Consider the following 24,716-nt stretch of genomic DNA (forward strand, 5'->3'; position numbering starts at 1 on the left):
TCTGTGTGCTCAGGTGTGCAAACTAGCTGCTTTGATGTCTGCCATAATTGCGTCCATTTTCCTCCTCTTACCCTTCCCTCTGGTAGCCGCGGTGCGAGGCTCTAGGTAAATCTTTTGAAAAGCAACGTGGGCCAAATGTGAGCCTCGTGCACACGGGAGGCTGCAGCCTTTGACCGGTGCTGCCAAGAGGGATGGTTGAATAAAAGAGCTTTTTTGTGGCTGCTGTGCCAAAGAAGGATATTCTGTGCATAACAAATGCCGTCTCCCAGTACCTGAGGACTGATTTAATAAAGGAAGTATTTAAATAATTGAAAGGGTAAGCAACCTGCGGTGATTTTCCAGAGCTTTGAAACCAGTTGCTGTTCTTAGGTCAGTTTCCCGCTGATCCAGGAGGATATCCCATCTGCACCGGGGTCACCTTGGTTAGCTTTGTCAGTGCTCTCTTGCCCAACAGGGGAGGTCTCATTAGACTCCATTGAATATATTTAAGTATTTTGAGTTCAAAGCATCTAAATATCGCCTTAAAAATAGAGATATTTTCATATTATTATCATATTTTTGCATGTTTTTACATTAACATGGCGCCCCCTGCCAGCATGACTGAAATCAATGGTAAGTGAGGGAAATCCACAGCTAACAACAACCCATGTTGTGTTGTGTTTTATGGAATAACATTGTCAGTATGCTCTGACTGTGACTTTTCACATGCCCTTTAAACCTATTGAATATTACATTGGACCTATTTTCCAACCTCTTGGTGATGCCATTTCTTCTCTTCCAGGCCAAGCTGTTCCCCTCCACCTCTCCCTCGGTGTTGGAATGACACAAGCTAGTCAGTAATAATTAACATCCAGATGGAGAAGCTCTTTCAGGGGTTCCTCCAGGGCTGCTTTTAGCCATCCTTCCCTTTTTTTTTATCCTTGACACATATGGGAATGTTGGCAGATTTTTGTACACTGTAAGCTTCCTAAGACAAATGCTCAAAGAAATGAAGAGCATTGAGCTTTTCTGGAATAGTCAGACATCAGAATATCAGTGGATTACAGCTGTCCCTTACGCGGCTGGATTCAAAGAGCCTTTTCCGCATGCATGCACACAATCCTGGCCCTCTCTAGTAAACATATCTGTGTGGTTGTCTGATTTATTCTCCATTTTCTATACCTTTAAAACCACGATTATGCAAACAACACATTTTTTGTCACTCTGCAGCTAAGAGGCCTGTTTGTCTGCAGTGCCGAGAAGCTTTACAAGTATTCACACAAGTGGGAAAACTTTTAGGCTTCTGCATAATTACACTTCACATCAGAATAACTGCATAATAAATAACTGCATATTAAATACCAGAGTGAAATAGTTTCATCAATCTGATGAATCACTTAATAAACGAAGGCAGTTGTGGGTTGACGGTGACTCAACAAAAGCGTGCCTGAATGCAATTATGGATTGGGTCTTTAATGAGGTTTTTATGCTGCTAAATGAAATGTTGTCTCAGAATTTAATTAATAGCTTGGAGTTACAAGTTTCTCTCCAGTGGATGTAACACATACATACATGCATATAATGCAAAAACATTGCAGTGACAGGGCGTCTTTTTTAACCTCGGTTTTGAACACAATCTGGGCTATAGTCTGACGGGCGCGTAGCTGGCGGTTAACGACTTCCAGACAAGAGTTAGCTATTTACAGAGAAATAACCAGTTTTCCTACAAACGTAGTACACACGGAAACCAGAACACTTGCCGACCCGGAAACCCACGTCCCCGCCTACAGATTCTACATGTAGAATCTGTTAATAGAGATGACATGAGCAAATCACACTTCTATCACCAGTTAAAAGTGCAAAACTATGGCTGCCACCATCTTGCCCTGAAGCGCCCTTGATAATTGGAGCCTTCTCTGATCTCATCTGAAATTCTAGGACGGAAATCACTCACCCCCGCTTACTTGGCTTGCTAGACTGTGCACATGAAGGGGCACAGGGAGCAATTGTCCCTGCCCTTTTAGTCGTCGGTGCCCTTTTTAAAATGGCAAATCAAAACTTCTTTTTTCTTCATGCATTGCCTGAATCTATCATTTGACCTAAGACAGAATGCCTGAAATCACACCTTTTAGAAAAAAGATATGAGGAGAGACAGCTCCCTGTCCCCCACTGACCTCGCTCTCGCCCCGTCGTCTAAAACTGTTATGTCATTATCATATTGTGAGCAGAGGCTGCTGTTGAACTTTCTTTCTATCTGATTTTGCCCTTTTATAAGTATTTAAAACACGTGTCGCGTTGCAGCTAAAGTATTAATTACAATCCATTCAAAGAAAATGCATTTCAAGCCCCTAGTTTTTTCCTGCTCGCTCTCTCTCTCTCTCTAGTCTTTTATGCAGCTCTGGGATTCTTTTGGAAAGATTATTTTTATTATAAAATAAGTTTAAGTACAGGAGACCCCGGCTCTCACGAGTATCTTTAGAATCAAACCAGACGAAATAAAGTATTCATCTAGACCAGAACAGAAATAACGACATGCATTTTAGTGTTTTCTTATAGATGAACAGTATTTGGGTCCGTCTACAAAACCCACACAGACCTTCTACACCAGTGGTTCTCAACTGGTCTCGCCTCAGGACTCAGCACCACCTCCTTAATGACGAATCATGACACCAATTTCTTAACCAGTCAAATTTATTTGCTGAAAACTGGTGCAGTTTGGACCTGACACGGAAAAAAAACATTGCTGTGTGTCAACATGATAAAACGCAAAAGTATAATACTCAGTCTAAATGACCAGCAGGCGGCAGCGCAACTGGTCTTCAATCAACCCCAAACGGCACACGTCGCTCCACTGTTCATATCCCTCCTCTGGCTCCCAGTCGCCACTCGCATTAAATTCAAAACCCTGTTGCTCGCTTATAAAACAGCAACAAAAACGGCTCCTGTCTACCTGACCTCATCCAGGTCTACACTCCGCCCACTACGCTCTGCCAATGAAAGGTGCTTGGTACTCCCATCACAACAGGGCACTAAGTCGCTAACTAGACTCTTCTCCTCAGTAGTCCCCCGGTGGTGAAACGAGCTACCAAACTCCAGTCGGTCCGCAGAGTCCCTTTCACCTTTAAGAAGAAGCTAAAGACCCAGCTCTTTATGAACGCCTCTGACCTTAATGATCCTGCTATTGATGAGGATGATATCGAGGATGTAGTTTATGCTGACTAGGATTTTCATGATGATGATGATGACTATACTGATGCTGTTGATGTTGGTGAAGATGATGATTATTATTATAAAAACAACAACAACAACAAAACCACCCCATACACTGCCTGTTGGCACCAGTGTCCGATTGTACTTGAAGCTGTTTGTTGGTACTTCCTGACGTTGTTCCCTCCTGTCTTGAGCGTTACTTGTGTTGTTTTAACTCTCAGATGTACGTCGCTTTGAACAAAAGCGTCAGCTAAATGAAATTGTAACACTTTAGCATTGTCACAGTGCATAAGAGGAAAATATTCCCTCTACAGTTCATTCACTTAGCAGCTTTTTTCAACAGAAATAAACTAAAAAAGTGCAACATAAATGCAGCTACTGTCGAGCTCATCAAGCTTCAAGAATGTAACTGTAGCTGGGATTATCAGTGGACGCATGGAGTGTGAATAAACTACTACTCCATGCACGTCACAGGAAACGCATGTTCTTCAAAATAAAAGCGCAACAAAGACATTTTTTTTCAAGCACACATCCGTGACCCACTTTTGGGTCCCGACCCACCAGTTGAGAACCAGGGTTCTACACTACACATGACCCCTCTTCTCTTTCCAGTGAATAGGTTATTGGCACGTGCAGCCATAGTGCATACTGCCTGTGCAGCCAGAATAGGTCCTGTGTAATTACTGAAAGTAGTTCCAATGCTAGGCGGTAATAAAAGCTAAGTGTAACTGCTAATTGTGAGATAGATGTTCTGTCTGACTGACCAGCCAATGTTCCGTTGGCCGTGTAGATTAAGCTTCGATTCGAAACAGACAGAAGCTGCATTCTCTGTAAACATTACAGCTGGTTATCCCGTCAGTGATGTTTCTCACTTCATTTAGCTCGCAAGGTCTGCTGAAAGCCAGGGAACATGCGCGTTCAATGGCTTTTTTCCCCCTCCTTTTACCGTGGGTGAATAAGTCGTCTGCTACAGGAAAGTGACTGCAGGAATGTGATGCAACCACAAGTTTGTTTGCAAGGGCATGTCATGAAATATTTAAGATTTAGAGTTTAAGCATAAAAACCTGTAACTCCAACACCACTTACAGTACAAATATATCCCCACCTACACCTGCATTACTGCAGAAAGCAAGCCAGCGAGGAGGAGCAGAGTCGAGCACATTTCTGAGTTTCAATAACTTTGCTTCCTGAAGAATCTGCAGAGTAATTTAAGTAATCACCAGCTCTTTTCTGGTTTGGGAGTGAAGCAAATCAAGAACTAATTATAAAATAAAAGAAACAAAGAATAAAATACATAATTTTGCAGATGAGCTTGAATAATTAAGCCTACAAAAGACACAAGCTGTAGTTTCTTTTGCACACAACAGTCAGAGTGTTTCTAGAATACCCCGAGGAAATGCTTGTACAGGTGACTCCTACATTTTGGGAGAGTGAGAGGGGAAGTGCAGTGATCCGATAGGCAAGTCATGATGTATAAAGCTGTCCCATATGATCAGCATTCTGACAGCTGATCTAGTGTGATGGATGATTTACTCCCGGGGCCATGCACAGGCCGTTGAATAGGATCATGCATTCGCAGGATAATGATAAAACCTGCACAGTGTTTTGGGGCGTTTTTACCATCAAAAGTGACAAAACTTGAGCGAGTTTCCATCAGGCCACGACAAACTGACAGCTAATAATCTGTGTGTTTCATCAACTTTGACATTCAACACATAGTTTAGATTGGGTACGTAACTTTGAGTCAATATAGAGATGAGATTGTCTGCAAACTTTTCAAAGTTGACAGTAGATAAAGGACACGGAGTGACTTATATTTTTAGATACTAAAGCGCTACTTTATGCTTTTATTCCACTGAATTTCAGAGGGTTTATATTTTACCTTTTAGCATTAACGAGGATAAAGCCAACACTTATGCAAAGCTGTTTCCAACAGCTAAAGAAACATTATAAATATGCATCTGCCACAGACATTCAAATCAAACTTTCAACATGTGATTTTATACGAGATGAGTGCTTCCCAAAGTGGGCACCCTGGGATGTCTTCAGAATGGGAAAGTAAAGGTTTGTTTGTTTGTTTTTTAGCTGTTACATTCCTCTCAAACATTTCGTGATCTTACAGTACAACCACATTCAATTTCAATCAAATTGGAAGCAGTAAACCGTAAACATTAAAGTGATAATCTTTAAGATTTTCATTTAAATAAATGTCTGTTAAGTCACTATCAATCACAGAATGAGGTAACACAATGGTGATTGAGCCTATGGCCCACTGATTAAAGCCTTTGCATTTGCAGTATTACAGACTGGGTGTCTGTGGCGACTTTCACGGAAAAAATCACAAGCGGCGCCCAGTTAGTGACGCGTTTTCCATCAGCCAGCAGTGGTTGGTCTGCCAGAGAGGGTAGGCGGAGCTAAGCGGCTGCTTTTCCGCTCTCTGCAAGTGTTGCAAGTAAACAGTAATCTACTATGGCTGAACAAACAAAGAAAAGATGGATGACTACAGATACAACTTCAAAAATAAGTGAAAATCCAAAGAACAAGAAACAAACTCGACGCTCAGATGAAGCAAACAGTCTAAAAAGGAAAGCGACCGCCAGCGAGGAAAATCAAGAGTTACAACCGGAGCCAACCGTGGACGTCACACATGCAACACTATCTGGATATCATTTTCCTGACGTATGCAATAAACATGAATCATCAATAACAACATTTTAGAGACGTCAGATTTGTTAATCAAGTATTTTTGCTCATATTGTTATAAATAAATAAAAAATCAAGAAAGAATTCATTTGTGCCCTTCACATGTTTGGTTTTGACAATGATTTGGAAAAGTTGAAAAAGTAGGACATAATAAAGACAGTCTGACAAAAGGTCGACCTTCTTTAAGCCAACACCACTGCTTTGTCATTGAAGGTTATCAAGCAAGAAGGTCTGTCCAAGGATGTCTCCGAGTGCACATTGTTCGACCTCCTGAAGTACAACGACGTCAACGACGACGAGCACCTGACAAAAGAGGAGTTCTACACAGCTTTTGGTGAGTTTGAAGGTTTTTAAAGAAAACATTTTCTTTTGAAAAAAACCATTTCAGGTTCTCTGTGTGACAAAAGGTTTAACCCTGTCCAGAGAAATGATGTTTCAGGCACCATCTGATATGTTTGTGCTCACTTTCTGAGTTTGCCTCATTTTAAAAAAAACATGTGGAGCTGAATTTCTCATCCAGAGACTTTTTTAATACAACACTACACTCTGACCAAGTCATCCGATTGGATAAGAGGCCTTCCATGAGTGCTAATATAAAGAACAACATCACTGGGCCTTTTCACTCTGTGTATCAATCCGCCTCAGCCAGGTGTTCTGAATACTGTTAATTTACATGACATCAGACCGTGTGTGTCTACAATGATCAAGTTGGTACCTCTGAATCCCACAGCAGACTCTTATTTTACTGGTTGATGATAAATTAAAACAAACAGCTTATGGTAACCTGTAGACACAGAGTGCAGGAGAATGTTTGGGTTGCTTGGCAACAAAAGTCCAGTTTCAGATAAAGGAGCAAATCTCTCCTGGAAAAAGCCACTGTCAGTCAAAGCTGGTGTTCTCTGTAATTGATAGAAGCAATATTATTTGAAATTGGCACCATAGCTGTGGAGAAAGTTGTAAAGACAGGTCGTGGTTTCGCCCATTCTGCATTCCTACAACTCCCAGCGTGCATTGCGTCCCTCCCTCTGAAAGGAACGGCCCAGCGTGAGACGCTGGAGTGAAATACTACCGTTTTAGCTGCAGGCAACGGCTCAGAGCGGTACAGAATCCAAAATACGACGAGAATATACCGGTGGATCGTCAAAAAAATCTTCAGGTCTGCAGTCTACATTTCAAACCTGACGATTTTGAACGAGACATGACATCGGAGGTGGGCGTCCTAGATTGAGGAAGTGTAGTTTAGCGAGCTCCCTGGCCTCCGCCAGATGACGCGTTTAACGTAGTCGGGCGGAGGTTTTCCAGGGCCCGTTGGAGAAGCGGATAGCGTCCTCCAAAGGCACAGAGTGTTTCTCTTCAACGTTAGCTCCCCATAATAGCATGATAGGACTGAGGTGAAAATCGGTGAACTGGCCCTTTAAGTTGTGGAACTAGTTGGGTTGGTGGAGCAAAAACAAATGTGTTGTTGATTGTTACTTTGTACTACTATTTAGATGTGTTTAAGTTGATTGTTCACATCCTCTTAGTCTGCACCAGTTAGGTACAATTTACTTGGACAACAATACAACAATCAGCCTTAAAGTGTCACAGTGAGAAAAAGAAAGATATTAACAATAGACATGTTAGGTCTCATTTGTTTAGAAACTGTCTACCCTGATCCTCTGCTTTCTTTTAACAGCATCAAATCTGCGCCATCTGTCTGACAATGTGTTAACCTTGTATGGTCCATAAAATAAGGTTGTGTAATTTATTTTTGATTGTGTTTTACTTTGAAATATAAGGAGCAGCTAGCTTGCTAACACCTGAACTGCCAGGCTGTTGCACCACCTTGAAAAGATGTTTTACGACACAGTTATGATGATGATAAACCGAGAATGTTGTTTGATATGTTGCCAAACTCTGTTAACTTTGAACTCCACATTGTTTGTCTATAAATGTTGGCTCCACCTGGGCAGAAGGATTGAGGGGTTAAAGATGGATTTAATGCCAAAGCAATCAGGTCAAGACTGCTGAGAAACAATAGATCAAACCAACCCTCCCTCATTAGGCAACATAATGATGACAGGTAATCCCAGTCACGCCTACACATTTCCTCCTTTTGTTTCCTCCTCATGCTCTCTTTCACGATACTCCCCGTCTGACATTTTCAGTCGGCTCAATATCCTCTGACAGAATATCCTCTGACATTTGGCTGGCTTGACACATTTAGAAGCGGCAGAGAATTCATAATCAACCTTCATCTCATCGACCCTTTGTATTTAAAGCGTCTCTAAGAGCAGACAAAGTCACGAGAGCAGCTGGCAGAGTGAAGGAGTCTCACCTTATCTACTATTCTGCACATCATACGCGAATGTGTGGGAGCAAACCCCTTCTGGCAAGTCACAGAAAAAGAAAGTAACCGCAGCCAATCTAGCGAGAGCCGCGTTTCCTTGAAGAGTTAAGTTTCTCTAACTCCAGCTACTTTCAGATCTTTTTTTGCAAGCTCCCAGCTTAACTCCTCGCACGGAAATGGGTTATTTAATGATAATAAATCTCCTCCTCTGTGGTGGAGTGTCTTCCTCCTCTCTTTAACTTTCATTCTTTAGCTGTATGTGCCACTTGTTATTATTTAGCAACAAATATATAAATGAGTGATTGCACTAGCTGCTTCATTATTGCTCGTTCGTTTAGGTGACTGTCAGAAAATGCAGGTTCAATCGAGCTGTAAGGGGCTCAGAAGCAGTTTTGTGTCTTTGCCAACAGCTCGGCTTGAGTCAAGAATTTTGTTCACTTAACCGGACTGCTGCGAGCCATTTCACCTCTGTTCACCCAATGCTGAATTTAGATGAGCCTTTTTACATACTTGGAGGTCATTGTAGTTCACAGATGGCGTCTTCTTCACTTTATTCATCGTTAGACCTCCTTCACTCGGCTAAATGCTTAGGTGCTTCAAAGAAGCCTGTGAGGCAGCTGAAAAAAGGCAGGCTTGATAATAAGGTCACCAATTCACCCTTCTCAAAAGACTAACAACTGCATTGAACATTTCATTTCAATAGGAGTCTATTCGTAAGAGCGAGGAGGATAACACAGTCACGGTGCAAAGGAGATGAAGCCTTAAAAAACAAAGAGATGCTCATTTATCAGAACATCAGCATGTGGGTAGATTTTAGATGTAGGCTCGACAGGCAAATAAAAAAGCTGATAAGAAACAGCGACTCTGCATCATTTCAGATTATGGGGAGCCAGAATTTCCAGCTGAAAGGCAGAAGGTACACTTTATTAATCCCTGAGGGGGAAATTCAATGTTTTCACTCTGCTATTATTACAAACATGCTGCACACACATGAAGGCCCGAAATACACAAACTGGCTTCTATGGACATGCATTAAAGGAGATGTCAGAGTGAGGGGGCTGCACATGGACATGCACCCCGAGCAGTAGAGGGATTCAGTGCCTTGCTCACCTCGACAGAGCTCAGGAAATGACACGGCACCTCTCCAGCTACCAGCCCCAAATTCCACGCTTGGCTTGTACCTGGATTTGAACCGGCCACCGTCCGGTTCCCAGGCCAGGTCCCTACTGAGCTACCGTCTACCCCGTTGGGAAGGTTACTTTAAAAATGTTTCTCGATACAGTTACTAATTACCTGTTCAAAAATGTAATCAGTAAAGTATCACAATTTTAAAGTAACTTTACTTTCAGTTACTTCAATACTAAATCTGCAAATAAAGACAAGAGAAAATACATTTCAATACTTTTGTAACGCACAAATAAATAGCGGTAATTCTGCACATTTAAATGTACTTTGTTAAGTTTGCTATTCAGACTTCTTCACACTCAGCTTCACGTAAACTTTATTCATAAACTTAATCCAGTCTGGGGCTTGTGTTTTTACCTAACATCCCGGCTGCGGCATCACCAGAGTCACACACTATCAGTAGTAGTAGGCGAAGACGACCGGTTAGCTAACATTTTTAACTGCCAGTCTGTGCAGCTGACGTTAGCAATGGGTCTTACCTGTAAATGTTTCTTTAAATTAGATGTCGAGTCCTCGGATAATGACAGCGGGAAGGCATAACATGCACGGTGCTGCGATGTTGCTCTTATTTTCTCCTTTGAAGACAAATTGATGGTGAAATTTCCGCCCAGTGAAAGCATTTGTTTCACCACAGGCCATGGCAACCACAGACCAGTGGTTCCCAACTGGCCTAGCCTCAGGACCCACCACCGCCTCCTTAATGACGAATTGCGACCCAGCTTTCTGAAATATCTCAACCGCTCAAATTTATTTAACGAAAAATGGTGCAGTTTGGACCTGAGACGGAACGAAACATCACAAAACACAACGGTATAATGGTCAACCAAAATTCAGTTAGCAGCTTTTTTTCAACAGAAATAAACTAAAAAAGTGCAACATAAGTGTAAATACTGTTTGGCTCATCAAGTTTCAAGAATGTTACCGTCACTGTGGCTGGGATTACCCAATCAGTGGATACATGGAGTGTAACTAAACAACACATCTACTTCCTGCACGTCATAGGAAATCCACGTCTTTCAAAATAAAAGCACAGCATAGACTTATGCCACGACCCACTGAAAACAGCTCCATAACCCACTTTTGCCCGACCCACCTGTTGAGAACCACGCCCATACACTGTTGATGGCAACTTTGAGGAGCGGTGCTGTGAGACTTGCCGTAACGTGCGCGCGCAGGTGCATGGTATTATCAGACGGACGGTTCAGAAATGAGATGCCAGATGTTACAGAGGATCTTTGGTATTATATCGACTTCATTTTAAAATTGTAAAACTGCTAATAATTCCCATTTTTAATACATGTATCTGTAATCTAATCTGTAAACTGTAACAGAATACAGTTGCCTTTTTTTTGTATCCTCATTACGTGACGCCGTTACTTGTACGTCTGTTGAAAATCACCTGTATCACCACCACATCACGGTGCTGCATTGTTTACCCTGCCCATACGCCCATACGCCTCAAACATCGTCTTTATCATCACATTAGGACATAAATGCTAAGTGGAAAAGCATTACATTTTATTATGTTTATAGATCAACTAAAAAACAACGGTCAATCAGCTTTACCGAGCATGGCCAATCTGTTTTATAGCTGCTGATATTCTTCCATGTAAAGGTAGAACAGCCATACAACAAGCACACGATAAAAGCTACATCTTCCCTTTAATATCAGGTGCCAGGTGCAGAGATGCTGATAGCATGCAATTGCAGGCATCTCCAGTAAAGAAGTTGCAGCCTTGAACATGTGTTTAATGCCATGTATGTTTCAGATGTAGCTGCAGCTGGTCACAGCGCCGGAGGCAAAAATGAGGCATATGAAGTTATAGTTTCTCAGTTCATTGCCGACATAATCTGTGAGTGGCAGCTGTAAAAATCTATGCAAATACCTTAAGCGCTGTCGTAAACTGAGCGCCGTCATAAAGTAAATCAGTTGATCCAGTGTGTCCAGAGTTACGGTGCAGCTTGGAAACGAACAGCAGTAAATTCACAATGACTCCCCATGAAAACGGCACCTGTCCGACTACTCTGCTAATAAGGACCCTTCGCACACCTTTGTGGAATATTCAAAGCGTGGCAACATTGTTTGTCAGGACGGCAGATAAGACTTTAATGTCCATGCATTATTCATTGCTGCTTTGCATAGACTAGAGGGGGGTTGAGAATCAATTTGCCTCAGCTAGCAGTAAGGAAGCTGTCTGGCAGAAGTGATGTCTTTTAATTAGATGATGTTACAGATATGAATGATGTCTGCCACGCTACTGATAGTCAGTGGCTTGTCATCGTTGAATAATTTAGTGAATGATGGCCTAGTGCATCATGGGTAAACAGATAAGGTGTCATCTATCATGAAGTGTCATTAACTTTTGGTCGGAGAATGTTGCAGAACATGGGGGGCATCGGCTGTCAGGAGCAATACGTCATGGACATTATATGAGGAAAAATACAGCCACAGTGTTACAGGCTCAGAATGACCTTGATTGTACTTTACTTGACCTTGTAATTAAGTACACTCACCATGAGAGAAGGCATAAAAAGCTGCTGTTGTTACACTTTCTGATCTACATTCAGTCTGTGTTAATGCTGCATCCAATACTTTCCCCAATGTCACAGCACAACACAATATTTATTGACTCTGGTGTAACTTTATTCATAGACTTTTCATGTCTAAACAAGCCGGCTACAGTCTTAATTTTGGCTGCTATTTTAGATTTAGTCTTAAGATGAAAATGCTTCTTAGTTTTAGTCATTTTTACCCTTTATCGTTTTAGTTGACGGGAAAACATTTCAGTCCAGTTTTAGTCGATAAAAAGTCATTACTTTTAGTCAAAATGTTTTCCCTCTTTAATCTAATTAAATCAGCCTCATACAGATTCAGTCTGCTCTAAAGCAGTGCTTCTCAACTGGTCTCAGGACCCACCGCCACCTCCTTAAAGTCGAGCTGAAACGGCATTTAGAGAGCATCTAGCTTCCGTATCGTGACGTGCAGGCGGGACATATCATTAGAGGGATTTGATAGCTGAGAAGTGGGCGTAGACAGACGTTCTCCACAGCGCAGTAGCTAGCTAACTGACCGAGCGTTCTTGGCGCTCTGCGGCTAAATGTTGCAGATTGATTGGTTGAAATTGTTTGGTGCTAACTTACGTAAGCACGCGTGAAATTTACTTTTACTGGAAGAAACAATGATCGGATTTTGATATAAGAATACGAAGAAATGGATTTTCTATATTTTTTTTGGGCCTATATTGTCAAATAGATGCACAATATATACTGTGGATGTGATCTAAAAGGATTAAAATGACATTTTTCATTTCACCTCGACTTTAAAAACAAACCGCGACCCAAATTTATAATATTTTTTCAACCACTCAAATTTTTTTAATGAAAAATGGTGCAGTTTGGACCTGAGACTGCTACCTGACCAGCAGGTAACATATACATAATATTCCCTCAACAATTCATTCAATTAGCAGCTTTTTCCCAACAGAAATAAACTAAAAAAGTGCAACATAAGTGTAACTACTGTAGGGCAAGAATGGAAATGGAAATAAACTACACCAATACTGCGCGCACGTCACAGGAAACCTATGTCCTTCAACATAAAAGCGCAGCATCGACTTTTTGTCACAATTTTTTTTTTTTCTTTTTTTTCTTATTATTTTTTCAAGCACACATCTGCGACCCACCAAAAACAGCTCTGCTACCCACTTTTGTGTCCCAACCAAGGTTGTGTATGTGTAAAATTTTGGAACGTAACGTGACGCATGTAAAGCCAGAGAACGAAGCCGTGCAGTTACAGTAGCTCATACTGTCGTTTCCTCTCTGGCCTTATTTGCAGCAGCAGTGTCGGTATTTACCATTACATTCATCATCGCTTCTTATTTAAACTGAAGCAGCTGATGATCGATCCTTTTAGTGCGGAAGAAGAGTCAAATGACGAGCTCGCTCAGAGCCTGAAGCAGCAAGCCTGAGTTAATGGAGAAAGTTCATAATCACCTTCATGATACATGTTAGGTCTGTGTGTGTTGTTGTCAAGCTGCCGCTTTGGGACATCACCTGTATGTCTGGGTCAGATTCAAGGGAACTGCGCACGCTCCTTAGCCAGTTCAACCAGTTACAGGAATGCATTGCTTGTATTCTGACAGACAGATTTTGAATGTCCGACAGCCCACCAGTAACATTTTAGTCCCGTCTCGTCTTGTTGACGAAAACAAATCATACGTGTCGTCACAGTTTTTATTATCAACGATCTATTTTTAGCTCGTCAATGTCTCGTCTTCGTCAAGGAAAAAGATTTGTAACAAACATTTATCATCATAATTTTCTGGCTGGTTATCAGACTATGTCAAGCTGAAAAGATGTGAATCTCACTCTCCATTTTAGGGATGGAACAGAGATGCATCATGAGTGCATAAAGCATGCAGGGACATGTGATACAGGTGCTCTCAAAAAACGCATTTAGCATGTTTTTGCATGTTCTTCTTTGCCTTGTTTTCTCCGGAGCTCTGCCACAACAAGATAGTTGGAGCCACTGTTGCGCAGCCAGTGCTGTGAGGGAAGTCTGTCATCTGCAGCAGACCAGCCAACATCTGTGATCACTGTGAAATAAACTTAAGATAAGGTCATGCTCACAGTCTGCCACGAGTTATAACTCTACATCTAAAAGCAAACAGGAGCCTGGAACACTCTATTCCTTCTGTTAGTGTAACCATTGAGTATATTTGATTTAGCTTCCGTATTCAGACACTGTACACAATGAACAGTCTGTCAGTTAGCGTAATATGTGCTAGGGCTTGAAGCATTCAGACAGAGGGTTTTAAAAGCAGCGACACACCATTCAGACTGTGACTGTGTCCCTGTGCCAATGTGCTGTTTAAGCCCTTTGAAGTTGGCTGGACGATCACAGGGTGCTTTGCCTCTGCACCACACAGCTTAATGTTATTAGTTTGGGTACACCTTCTAAATGCATTCTCTGAGTGTCCAGACACGCTGCTTCACAGACAACAATGGAAAACGAAGTGCAAGTGCTTGGAGAGAATCCTCTGTGTGAATGCTCCCTCAGGCTAGTTTGTTGGCTCGACGCTCATCCTTAACAAAACCTCCTCTCGGGTCCCTGCACGGCCGCCTTTTACACCTTTCTTTTTTAACACACGTGTAAAGGAGTCAAGCTTTAAAGTGGCAGTAAGCAACACGAACATTCCAATGTAAAAAACATTCTGCCTCTCCTTATCAGTCCTCTACACCAAACATGCATGCGTTGTTCTGTGCGTCTCTCCTCAGCACCGAGGCAAATAGAGAGAGCGAGAGATGCTGTTTATTCCAACAAGTACACTTTATTGCTTGCAGAATGTTCAAATATTACTATTTATAATAAGTTACTATTATAGTTATGACTCTTGGTGTGGACCACCTTTGTACCTTTAGGTGTTGGAGCTTAGTGCTACCGTTAGCTGTTACCTGTCAAGAAGGAACAGGACAACCTCTGCACCGCTCTTCACCTTACGCTCCCACTCGTCTGATCCCTCTTTTTGTTTAGGGCTCTCTTAGTAGCTTTTTTATCCCCCAAGCTCTTACTTCTTTCTGCTTCTTTGGCAGTATATGTCGTTGTCGGCAAAGGAGGGGCAGGAAATTTACCGCAAGTTGCCATAGTGCCTGACTGACCCAGCCTCTGCGTGCACGCTGCTGACACAAGTCACGTGGAAGCCGGATGGCGCTAGTTTGTACAGAGTTGTTGTGATTGGCTAGTTACGTGGAAAGCTAACCCTGATTGGAAGTCGTGCAGTTACAGTAACAGATGCTGCACGTTCCTCTCTGGTCTTATTTGCAGCAGCAGTGTTGGTATTCAGTTAAAACTTTTTATATATACTCATCATCACTTTTCATTTAAACAGTCTGACTGAAGCAGCCGGTGATCACTTCTTTTTGTGCGGAAGAAGCGTCAAATGACGCGTAAAAAACTCCCCGTAAATTCATAGTTATTTTATCATAGGAACATTCATGTTGTACCATAATCTGTGAGAAAAGAAATACATGTTTAATTTGATAATCAATGTTGATTAATGCTCCTTTAAGCACGGTGAGTGACTTCATGCGCAGTGTAGGAGTTGTTATGAGAGCCGCGTAGGCACAGGAGCACAACGTTTTCTACCGTTTTACTTTTTGTAAAGTAAAACCGAATTACATCTCCATCATTCGCGTCAGTCTGGACTTACTGTGCCTACGGCTTTGCGTAGACTAGCTGTTCGCGCATTGTTTTTCAAGCTGCCGCTGTGGGACATCATCACCTGTTGGATTCAGGGGCATCTGCACACGCCCCTTAACCAGTTTAATCAGTTGCTGTGATTGGCTAGTTACCTGGAAAGCTAACCCTGATTGGTTGTTTGATTCAGACCGTACACATGTTTTAACAAACTAATACAAAGGGGAGGGGCGCTCACAGTCACCGATCAGCAATCAACATCATTCCAATGTAATATTGTTAATGCAATCATCAAAATTAAATGAGGTACTTTAACCAATCTCTTCTGAAATAATGCCTACTGTAGCTTTAAAGTGGCTGACTTGAAACACACTGACAATAGCAGTAGCAGCACTGCAAAGACTTCAGTTTTAGTACATTATGCCTCCAAAGTGTATCTGTCAACCCTGCACAATGTTTTGAATATAGAGTTTATGTATTCATTAGCTTTCTCACAGTAATGACCTTAATTGTATTTCTCTCTTGAGTAGACTGTTAATGCTATCAGCGCTGCACTGTGGGACGTTTCTCACCCTTGCTGGTTGTTTCTTGGGTGCCAAGTTATTGATCTGAACCCTGACACCTCCTGACAGAACACCCAGCCAGGAGATACAGCTCTTTGATTTCTGCTGAGGCTGGAAACCTTGTTATACAGTATACCTGTAATAGCCCAGAGGGACCGGTGGGAAGCGTAGACGGCCGGTAATCCGACCCATCATATTGAAATGTTGACGTGGTGCTCACACAGATTGCACTCCTTTTTGTTTCACTGTTGATTTTATCCTTCTCATCGTCTTTTGTTGTAATGCACGACAGCTTTATTCTTGTGTGTTTCCGAGTCTGGAGTAATCCCTACATTTGCACAAAGTCTGCCGAGCTCGAAAATTAGTTGACTTACACTCTCTACTTCTGTAAGATTATAATTAGACATCCAAACCAACAGTGCAGCCTCCTCCAGGGACGACTCCCTCCATTAAGACAAGTTTGCTGTTATTCTGCACTCATGGCACGGCGACAAATTAATGGATACTCAAGCTTTTACTTGTCAAAACCCCTGCTGAGCATTCCTTTCATAGGCAGCTAGAAGTGGTGTTAAAATCGTTTCATAATTCATGGTTCATTTTCCAACATGTGACTTTTCTATCCTCAGAATATATTAGAGAGATTTCAAAGAAGTTAAATTACTTTTTTTTTTTATTCTTAGAGATCTTCAGCTGGAGTACCAGGGACCATTTTCTCAACAGATCTCAAGGGAGGATTGTTCTCTTCCTCTTGAGCTTAATGACAAAATAAAGGCTTTGTGTATTTTCAAAAAGGATATATTTACTAAACACACACACAAAGACACAGCTTTTTATGTTTTAGTTTGAAATAGAATAAAGTATTCTTGAGTGATTTAAAGCTCCTGTGAGTTTTTCACTGGTTATGAAACAGACTAATGAGCTACAAAAGCAAACCAGACCATCAGAGACAAGATTGATTATTTCTATATGGTTACTTTTAATGCCTGAAACTGCTAGCGGGGGGTAGAGCGAACATTTAAAGTGAGAGATACATAAGAAAGCAGGGTGAGATTTTTTATTGAAAACCACCACTTAAACTTGTACAGGACAAAATCAGCAAAGAGATGAGAGGTACGACTTTGTCCACAGGGGATTTTGTGCATTTATGTTGGAAAAACAGGATCAGTTAGTAGAAGATAAATATAGAAGATGTTGAAGATATAATATTTTTTAAAATAACAGATTGCAATCTCCCCATACAGAGAGGCCACACGCAGCGGCTGCAGGCTCGACTCCCACCCTGGGCCCCTTGCTCCATCCCATGCTCTCTTCTCTCCTGTCTCTCTTCAGTAAATATCTGTAAATAAAAACCACAAATAACAGATTTTAAATGTAAGTCTAGATTGCTCCGAGCATTGACAGGTTTCAAGTAGCGCTGGGCGACAATGGCAAAAAGTATGAGCAAGATAATTTTTTCCTATATTGGCTGCCACAGATAATCATCATATGTGATGTATGTAATTTGATGATGCTGCTAGTTGGAGGAGTATCCTTGAAATAAGGCCTGAAGGAACCTGGTAGATCACAAGTTAAACTGAAGAATATAGTTTATTAACTTTGTTTAACACTTTCTTTCAGGTTAAGATCATTAAATCCAGTAAAAACACAACTCAAAGATTATTTTGAGTACTTACTTAAAACGAGTACAGTGAGCTAATGAAACAACAGAACTACTTAAAAACATAAATCAACAATTATTGAGAAGATACCACAGAGGCCTACTTCCTACCCTCCCCTCTATTAAAAGATCGAGTTTGAGTTTTTCCCAACTGGACCTGAACGCATCTCTCCTCTCCTCTCACTTTAACTTGTGTCGTAAAGTGCGCATTGAGTGAGTGGTCGAGCAAGTATGAGAGAGAGAGAGAGAGCGGCAGAGTGACGGTAAATACGAGCGGAGCAGAGAGAAAGTTAAGGTTATATTTAACATCGTACCGGGGCTTCATTCAAAACGCTTGAGGCTCAAGCCAGCGCTCCCCAGAACGTGGCGCCCTGGGAGACCGCCAGCGATGAGTGACAAGATCTGTTTCTGTACGTGCCTAACTTTACTGTGCTCCAGCACTTAACTCACTAACCCTCTTGTAATACAAATCGACATATTTCTGTAATTGTTGTCATCGATTAATTCGCCCAGCCCTAACTCAAAGCAGTTTGACTTTGATCTGAGGACACATCATATGTGAGCCAACGTACAACACGACCTGGCTTCTTTTTAGGTTCCTTCAGTGTTCATCTTCCACTGGGTTTTGAACAGGAGCTGAGTTATCTATTGAAACAAAATAACTTGTTTAACATATAAACCCAGTGTCTGTCTGACCCTACTCCACAGCCAGAAGGTCCCAGAAGGGGCTGCAAACAGAGCTACTGACATCTTAGCTTGTAATCGTCTGGTTGATCCAACCATGAGTCAAAATGTCCAAAGTTCATCCCCAGTTTTGCGATCCCCGATCACCAGCCCTAGTTTTAAAGCATACACTACTCATCCACAAAGTGACTGATGTGTTTTCTCACTTCGTAGTGGCAGCCAGAGCAGCGATACATCTCAAACAACATGATAAATGATGAATATATAACTGCTGGAATTAAAAATGTGACAGAGAATAAATCTAAATAAAGGAGGATCCACAATATCCTCATCCCCTCCCAGGAGAGGTGCATCTCTGCCCGACCCCCTGCTGTTTTTAAAGCTCAAACCCTTTCCTTCCTGCTGCCATGCTTTGTGAAGTGTAATCTCTATAGGCAGCTGTTGAAATTTCACAAATCCAAAATCCACTTTCTATACGTTTCAAGCTTAACTACATCGATAACGATCACTCACTTTGAAGATGGCGGCGCTGGGACGGAGGTCTGACTTTTTGTGGATTCAGTGAATGACGCTTCAGTCCGGCTCTCGCGTCACCGATGACGCTGGTTTAGATTCACAGAAAGAAGAATTTTATTGCCCTCCGACTGAGAGAGGTTCAATGAGCTTTTCTGGCTGTCAGGATTGTTTAGTGGTTCAGTGTGAACAGATTGCTGCATTCGTCCTCTTTTCTCAACATTTACCATCTCCTGTCATCCAGTCGAAGGTGTTGGCATGCACTATTTGCAGCTGCGCAGCTACTTGACTGTGCTGTGATGCTGGTGTAAAACCAGCAGAACATGCAGACAGTTGGATGGAGGCACTGTAAGGCTTTCTGACTTTTTTATGGGTTGATGTGATCTCGAAGATTTTCATGTAAATAAATGTTTGTTAAGTCGCTATCTATCGCCGAATGAGGTAACACAATGGTGATTGAGCCTATGACCCACTGATGAAAGCCTTTGCATTTGCAGTATTACAGACTGGGCGTCTGTGGCAACTTTCACGGAAAAAGCTCACAAGCAGCGCCCAGTTAGTGACGCGTTTTCCATCACCCAGCAGTGGTTGGTCTGCCAGAGAGGGTAGGCGGAGCTAAGCGGCTGCTTTTCCGCTCTCTGCAAGTGTTGCGAGTAAACCGTAATCTACTATGGCTGAACAAACAAAGCAAAGATGGATGACTACAGATACAACTTCAAAAATAAGTGAAAATCCAAAGAAAAAGAAACAAACTCGACGCTCAGATGAAGCAAACAGGCTAAGGAAAGCAACCGCCAGCGAGGAAAATAAAGAGTTACAACCGGAGCCAACCGTGGACGTCACACATTCAACACCGTCTGGATATTGGGAAGTGTGCTGCTGCAATTACCGTTTATCACCATAGCTGCCGCCAAAGAGAACGAAACAAAATTAGCACTTTAACACAAACATGCAAAAAAAAATTTTTTTTCTGTTGTTGCCAACAGTGAAAGAACATACGTCACTCAATATTTAACCCTAAATGACATAAAGAATGATGCAATCTGCTCCAGTCTGAAGTCTACAGGCTTACCACTAAATCACAGCCTTTCTTATGCTATAGCTTAAGTGCTCTATGATTTACTTATTGCAGTAAGATAGGGGATTTTTCATTAGTTGTTTTCCACAAGGTAGCTGTGATAAAATTAATCCAATTAGAGCTCCTCTCAGGCTCTGTTGCATACTAATGCCGGCCGTCCCTCAGGATCTCTCCCAGCAGCTGCTTGGGAAGCAGACTGAAGGCTGATCAGCCAGAGGTAATGCACTCACTAAGGCCGTTTGTTAAAGTTTTACAGCCGTCTTGATGTTTATAATGTTTGTGGGAGGAGAGAGGAAGAAGGTAATTATTACCCTCTCGCCCTTTACGTTACACCTGTCATTTTTGCATTTTTAAACATGTTATACCGCTAATGGAGCAAAAACACAATTATTTCCTCTGGTTCTCTCGCTGCAGCAGTATAAGACAGGAGACGGTGATAGATACCGAAGACTGGTCACTGTAGCTGTGCCCAGAGTATTTTCCTTGGAGTCGAGCCGTTGAGAGCATTTTAAAATAATCTCATTTAAGTGGAAAAGCTCAGAATCAACATCAAAGGTATTTCCGCCTTTAAAACGTTGCCAGAGTTCTGTGACCCAAAGTTGAGCTGCCGAGTTTTCATCCAAACAAACATGAATTTATTTATTCTGAAAAATCAAGTAGTGAACATGTGGAGTGGCTGTCTCAGACTGAAGTTAGTACCTTTACAGATGCTCACAGAGATCCTAATTACAGTCTGTGATGTTGAGATAAGATCAGGTTTGTTTTAGTCTGTTTATCCTGAACACATAAAACACAAGAAAAGTGCCCCAACAAATGAGATACGATTACAGCTAGGGCAGTGACGGTAACCTCTGGTGCTTTAAAATCTAAAGGGATGCAGTAAACTCACTATCCATGCATCCCAGGGAAGCACCTCATGTTTCCAGGACGATACATTATAAACAAAAGTGTTAAACATCACAGAAGTCAGCAAAAGAAGCTTTGCTGTGAGAGCCCCGCTGCCTCAACCCTCTGCACATCTAATCGGCGGGGACAAGATCCCGTGTGAAGTCTCATGACGTGCTACAACAACTAGCCCGTCACCATAGATTTCTTTGCTACAGTTAAGGATACGAACCTAGTGGTGATAGTATTTCCACTGCTCATGCTGTGTTCACTCATGTCAATGATGCTGTAGTGAAAACAACAGAACATACTCGGGCAGCGGGCTGAGGCTGCGGGGGGCGTTAGTGTTTCACCGCGGTTAGGACAATTCAGTACCGTCGCAGCCCTTATCGCCCTGATCACAGCTGAAATCAAACTGATTCTTTGCAGGAACATAAATATTTTTCCTGTTAACTTGGTTGTTTTAATGTTAAGTGATTTTTAATTAAAACAAAAGTACTGCTGAATAGATGAATAGTTATTTAGATTATCAACCAATCAGGTTGAATATTATTTCAAGGCTGTTTTCAGCCTCTTACATCTGAATATTTTTTCCTTTGTACATTTTCTCGACGTGTTCTGACATTTAAACGATTGATAGAAAAAATGATGAAAGTCACATTTCAGTCAATAAGTTTTCTGTCTTTGAACTAAATCAATTAGCCTCATACAGGTATCAGAAAGTGGTATCAAGGTGACAGGTTGTCCCACATGTTTGAATCTGTAAAGCACCATTTCACTGTCTTCACACTTTTACTTGTGTAATATTCAGATTCCTTACCTCGTGTAATCTAGCCTGGACTCTCTCACCGATTCTTCCCACCTGATTTGTAGCCCTGTCTCTCCGTCCCCCGTTACTACAGTGCACTGCAGCCCCGCCTACTCCCCGAACAAAGTATCCAGAGCTGTATAGACAGAGAGTCACGTCAGTGGAGGTCCAATATGCTCCATGATCCGCCATTGCGATGTCGCAACTCTCTCTCTCTACAGGTGTGAAAGTAGTCACTCAGTCATATGCAGGCTCGTGTGTAGGGCTGACCCCGGCGGTCAGCCAAAAAGTTCAAAGAAGGCCGACAGAAAGTGGACAGTATAACAAAGATAACAAAGAGCTCACATCCAATACAAAGGGAAACAGGAGGTAGACTTAAAATATGCAAGCTCCTGAAAGTCTGCTTTTTAGATCCATGTGGAAAAAAAAGCAGGGTATTTCAGGACAATCTACCATATTCTCAAACCCCCATAACTGTCTTCAGGCTGCAGCCTTTCTTTCTGTATGGTCAGCTTTCCTTTCACAGGGGAGCTTCCACTTTTCAGCGAGCAGGCTAACTCTCGGTCTTCTTCTGAACACAAAGCAGCCCTCATCGGTTAGGTTAAGCATGCCTCCATCTGCATTCTCTCCCCATGTTTCCTCACTCAACATCACAGGCCACTTATATATTTTGCTCTCCTAAATGTCTTTTTGCTCTTCCTCTGTGTCTCTGATAAGCGCTGAGAGGAATAAACACAACCTGTGATGGTGCAAAGACGCGATCTCTCCCTGTCAACATGTGTGTTTGCCTTGAAACTCACCTGATTGGTGTTTTGTTGTTGTTGCCTTATTGTTCAGGGATCTGCTTTGTTTAGCAGTGCGACTAGCAGCTCAGCAAAAAAAGCAAAGAAGCATTTTTCCTTGGGAAAACAAAAGGGAATGTGAGTGTTCAGCGTTCAAACTGTTTTCTTCCTCTGTCAAACATTCAAGTCCACCGAGTCAGTATCAAAACAAGCAACTCCACTCTTCTTGTTTTGGGAGAGAGCTTGCACAAATCAACCCAACCATCCAAGATCAGAGAGCGTTAGCATGAATCTGAATTCTGTTTTTGGGGTGTATTTTCCCCTTTGGAGCTTTTCACAGGGCTATGAATGCTCAGCATCAGGGAAAATACTTTTATCTCCACTTCAAAATGTCAAACTCTAAGCAATGGGGGCTAACGCAACTGTTCAGCCTTAGTAGTATTGAGCGTCATTGAGCGGGAGGAAGAGAGGGAGTGTGTAAGAAGAATGAGAGAGCTGCTGAAGAGAGACAGAGCAAGAGAGCGTGTGTTGCAGAAAGAGAGCGACAGAGCATGATAGAGGATGGAGTAAGGGGGTTGGCTAAGCAACCTCGGTGCAATTTGTCTTCATGCAGCCGGCCCCTCGCCACGTCCTGCAGGCCCATGCTATTTTCCCTGACAAGCTTGTTGCCTCCAGTGCAGTAGGTGATTTACCTCTCGCAGTGGCTCCGACCAACATCCCGTTCTAGCAGCAGAGCGGAGTAAATCAAAAGTCTGGACTTCACCGTTAATCACTAATTACAGGTTTGGACGGAGAAGGTTGATCATTCCCAAGAGACTGAGTCCCCTCAGGCCTCAAATCAGACCAAAAAGAGGAGCCAAGGCCACTTCCTCCTCTGATAAATCTCTCACAGAGGAGGTGCTGGATTCAAAGTGTTTGAATCGGATCCAGCAGCCCAGACTCCCATCTCTCCGAGGAGTTTCTCATTCAGGTCGGATACTAGCCCTCGCTTCCTTTTACACTCCCCTCCTTCCTCCATCAGCCGGCTAAAGCTATGATGCAGCCTGCCTTCCCTTTCGTCTGCCTGCCCACTTTCTTCTTTAAATTCTCGCTGTAACTTCACACATTTCTATCCCCCCGGGGATCAGCGGCAAATCGAGTTTGTTGCTCGCAGCGCATTCCGAAAGCATTAAGAGACAAGAAGGCTGTAATTGAATGGTTAGGGAGGACATTATTGAGGGAGATTTTTGTCAGCGTATCCACCCACCATCATCTCAACACCATGAAGAACACCAAGTGGCTGCTTGTTGTTCTGCTGGCTACAGCGTTATTAATGTCAGAGGAGGAGGAGGATCATGGATTAGCTGCATGACTGATGGAAGATCCACTCTCCTTATTTCTTCTCCTTTTGCATCAGGGCTGAGTTTAGGTGTTTTACTGTCCTGGTGTAAATGTGTATGTGTTTCCTGCTTAAGCTTTTTTTTCCTTAAAGGGCCAGTTCCCCGATTTTCAACCTCAGTGCTATCATGCTATTATCGGGAGCTAATGCCATTATGGTAGGAAAAAAAATGCTCTGTGCCTTTGGAGGACGCTATCCGCTTCTCCAATGGGCCCTGGAAAACCTCCACCAGATGATATTAAACTATTAGGAAGCCCGCCTCCGATGTCATGTCTCATTCAAAATCGTCAGGTTTGAAAATTAGACTGCAGACCTGAAGATTTTTAGACGATCCTTCAGTATATTCCCGTCATATTTCAGCACCATCGCCTGCGATCAATGTTCTTGACTGGAAAACGGTAGCATTTCACTCCAGCGTCTGTTGCTGGGCCGTTCCTTTCAGAGGGAGGGGCGCAATGCATGCTGGGTGTTGTAGGAATGTAGAATGGGCGAAACCACGAGCTGTTTGTACAACTTTCTCCACAGCTATGGCGCTTATTTAAAATATTATTGCTTCTATCGATTACAGAGAACACCAGCTTTGACTGACAGTGGCTTTTTCCAGGGGCGAATTGCTCCTTTGTTGTTTTCCTGACATTTTTATTTGTAAGACGTTGTGATTGGTTTCAATTTTCTTTGTTTGGGATCTTTAAAGTAATTTTCATCATTTTGGAAGAGTAAAGAAAGATCAAAAGTAAAACTACATCCCAAATCGTCCATTGTTAAC

General features: G+C 42.3%; 1 protein-coding gene across 1 annotated transcript in view; it reads left to right on the plus strand.

The window, feature by feature from the left end:
- The window catches only part of fstl5 (follistatin-like 5), a 199,686-nt gene that overhangs the window by 100,850 nt on the left and 74,120 nt on the right, over positions 1 to 24,716 (plus strand). Inside the window, exon 6 of the mRNA XM_069670589.1 lies at positions 6,106 to 6,226. Within this exon, the coding sequence (XP_069526690.1) occupies positions 6,106 to 6,226 (121 nt within the window). The remainder of the gene's footprint in view (positions 1 to 6,105; positions 6,227 to 24,716) is intronic.

The sequence above is a fragment of the Semicossyphus pulcher genome, unplaced genomic scaffold (genome assembly GCF_022749685.1).
Source record: "Semicossyphus pulcher isolate SPU_LCO1_2020_fin unplaced genomic scaffold, fSemPul1.0.p SCAF_2, whole genome shotgun sequence".
Classification (NCBI taxonomy): domain Eukaryota; kingdom Metazoa; phylum Chordata; class Actinopteri; order Labriformes; family Labridae; genus Semicossyphus; species Semicossyphus pulcher.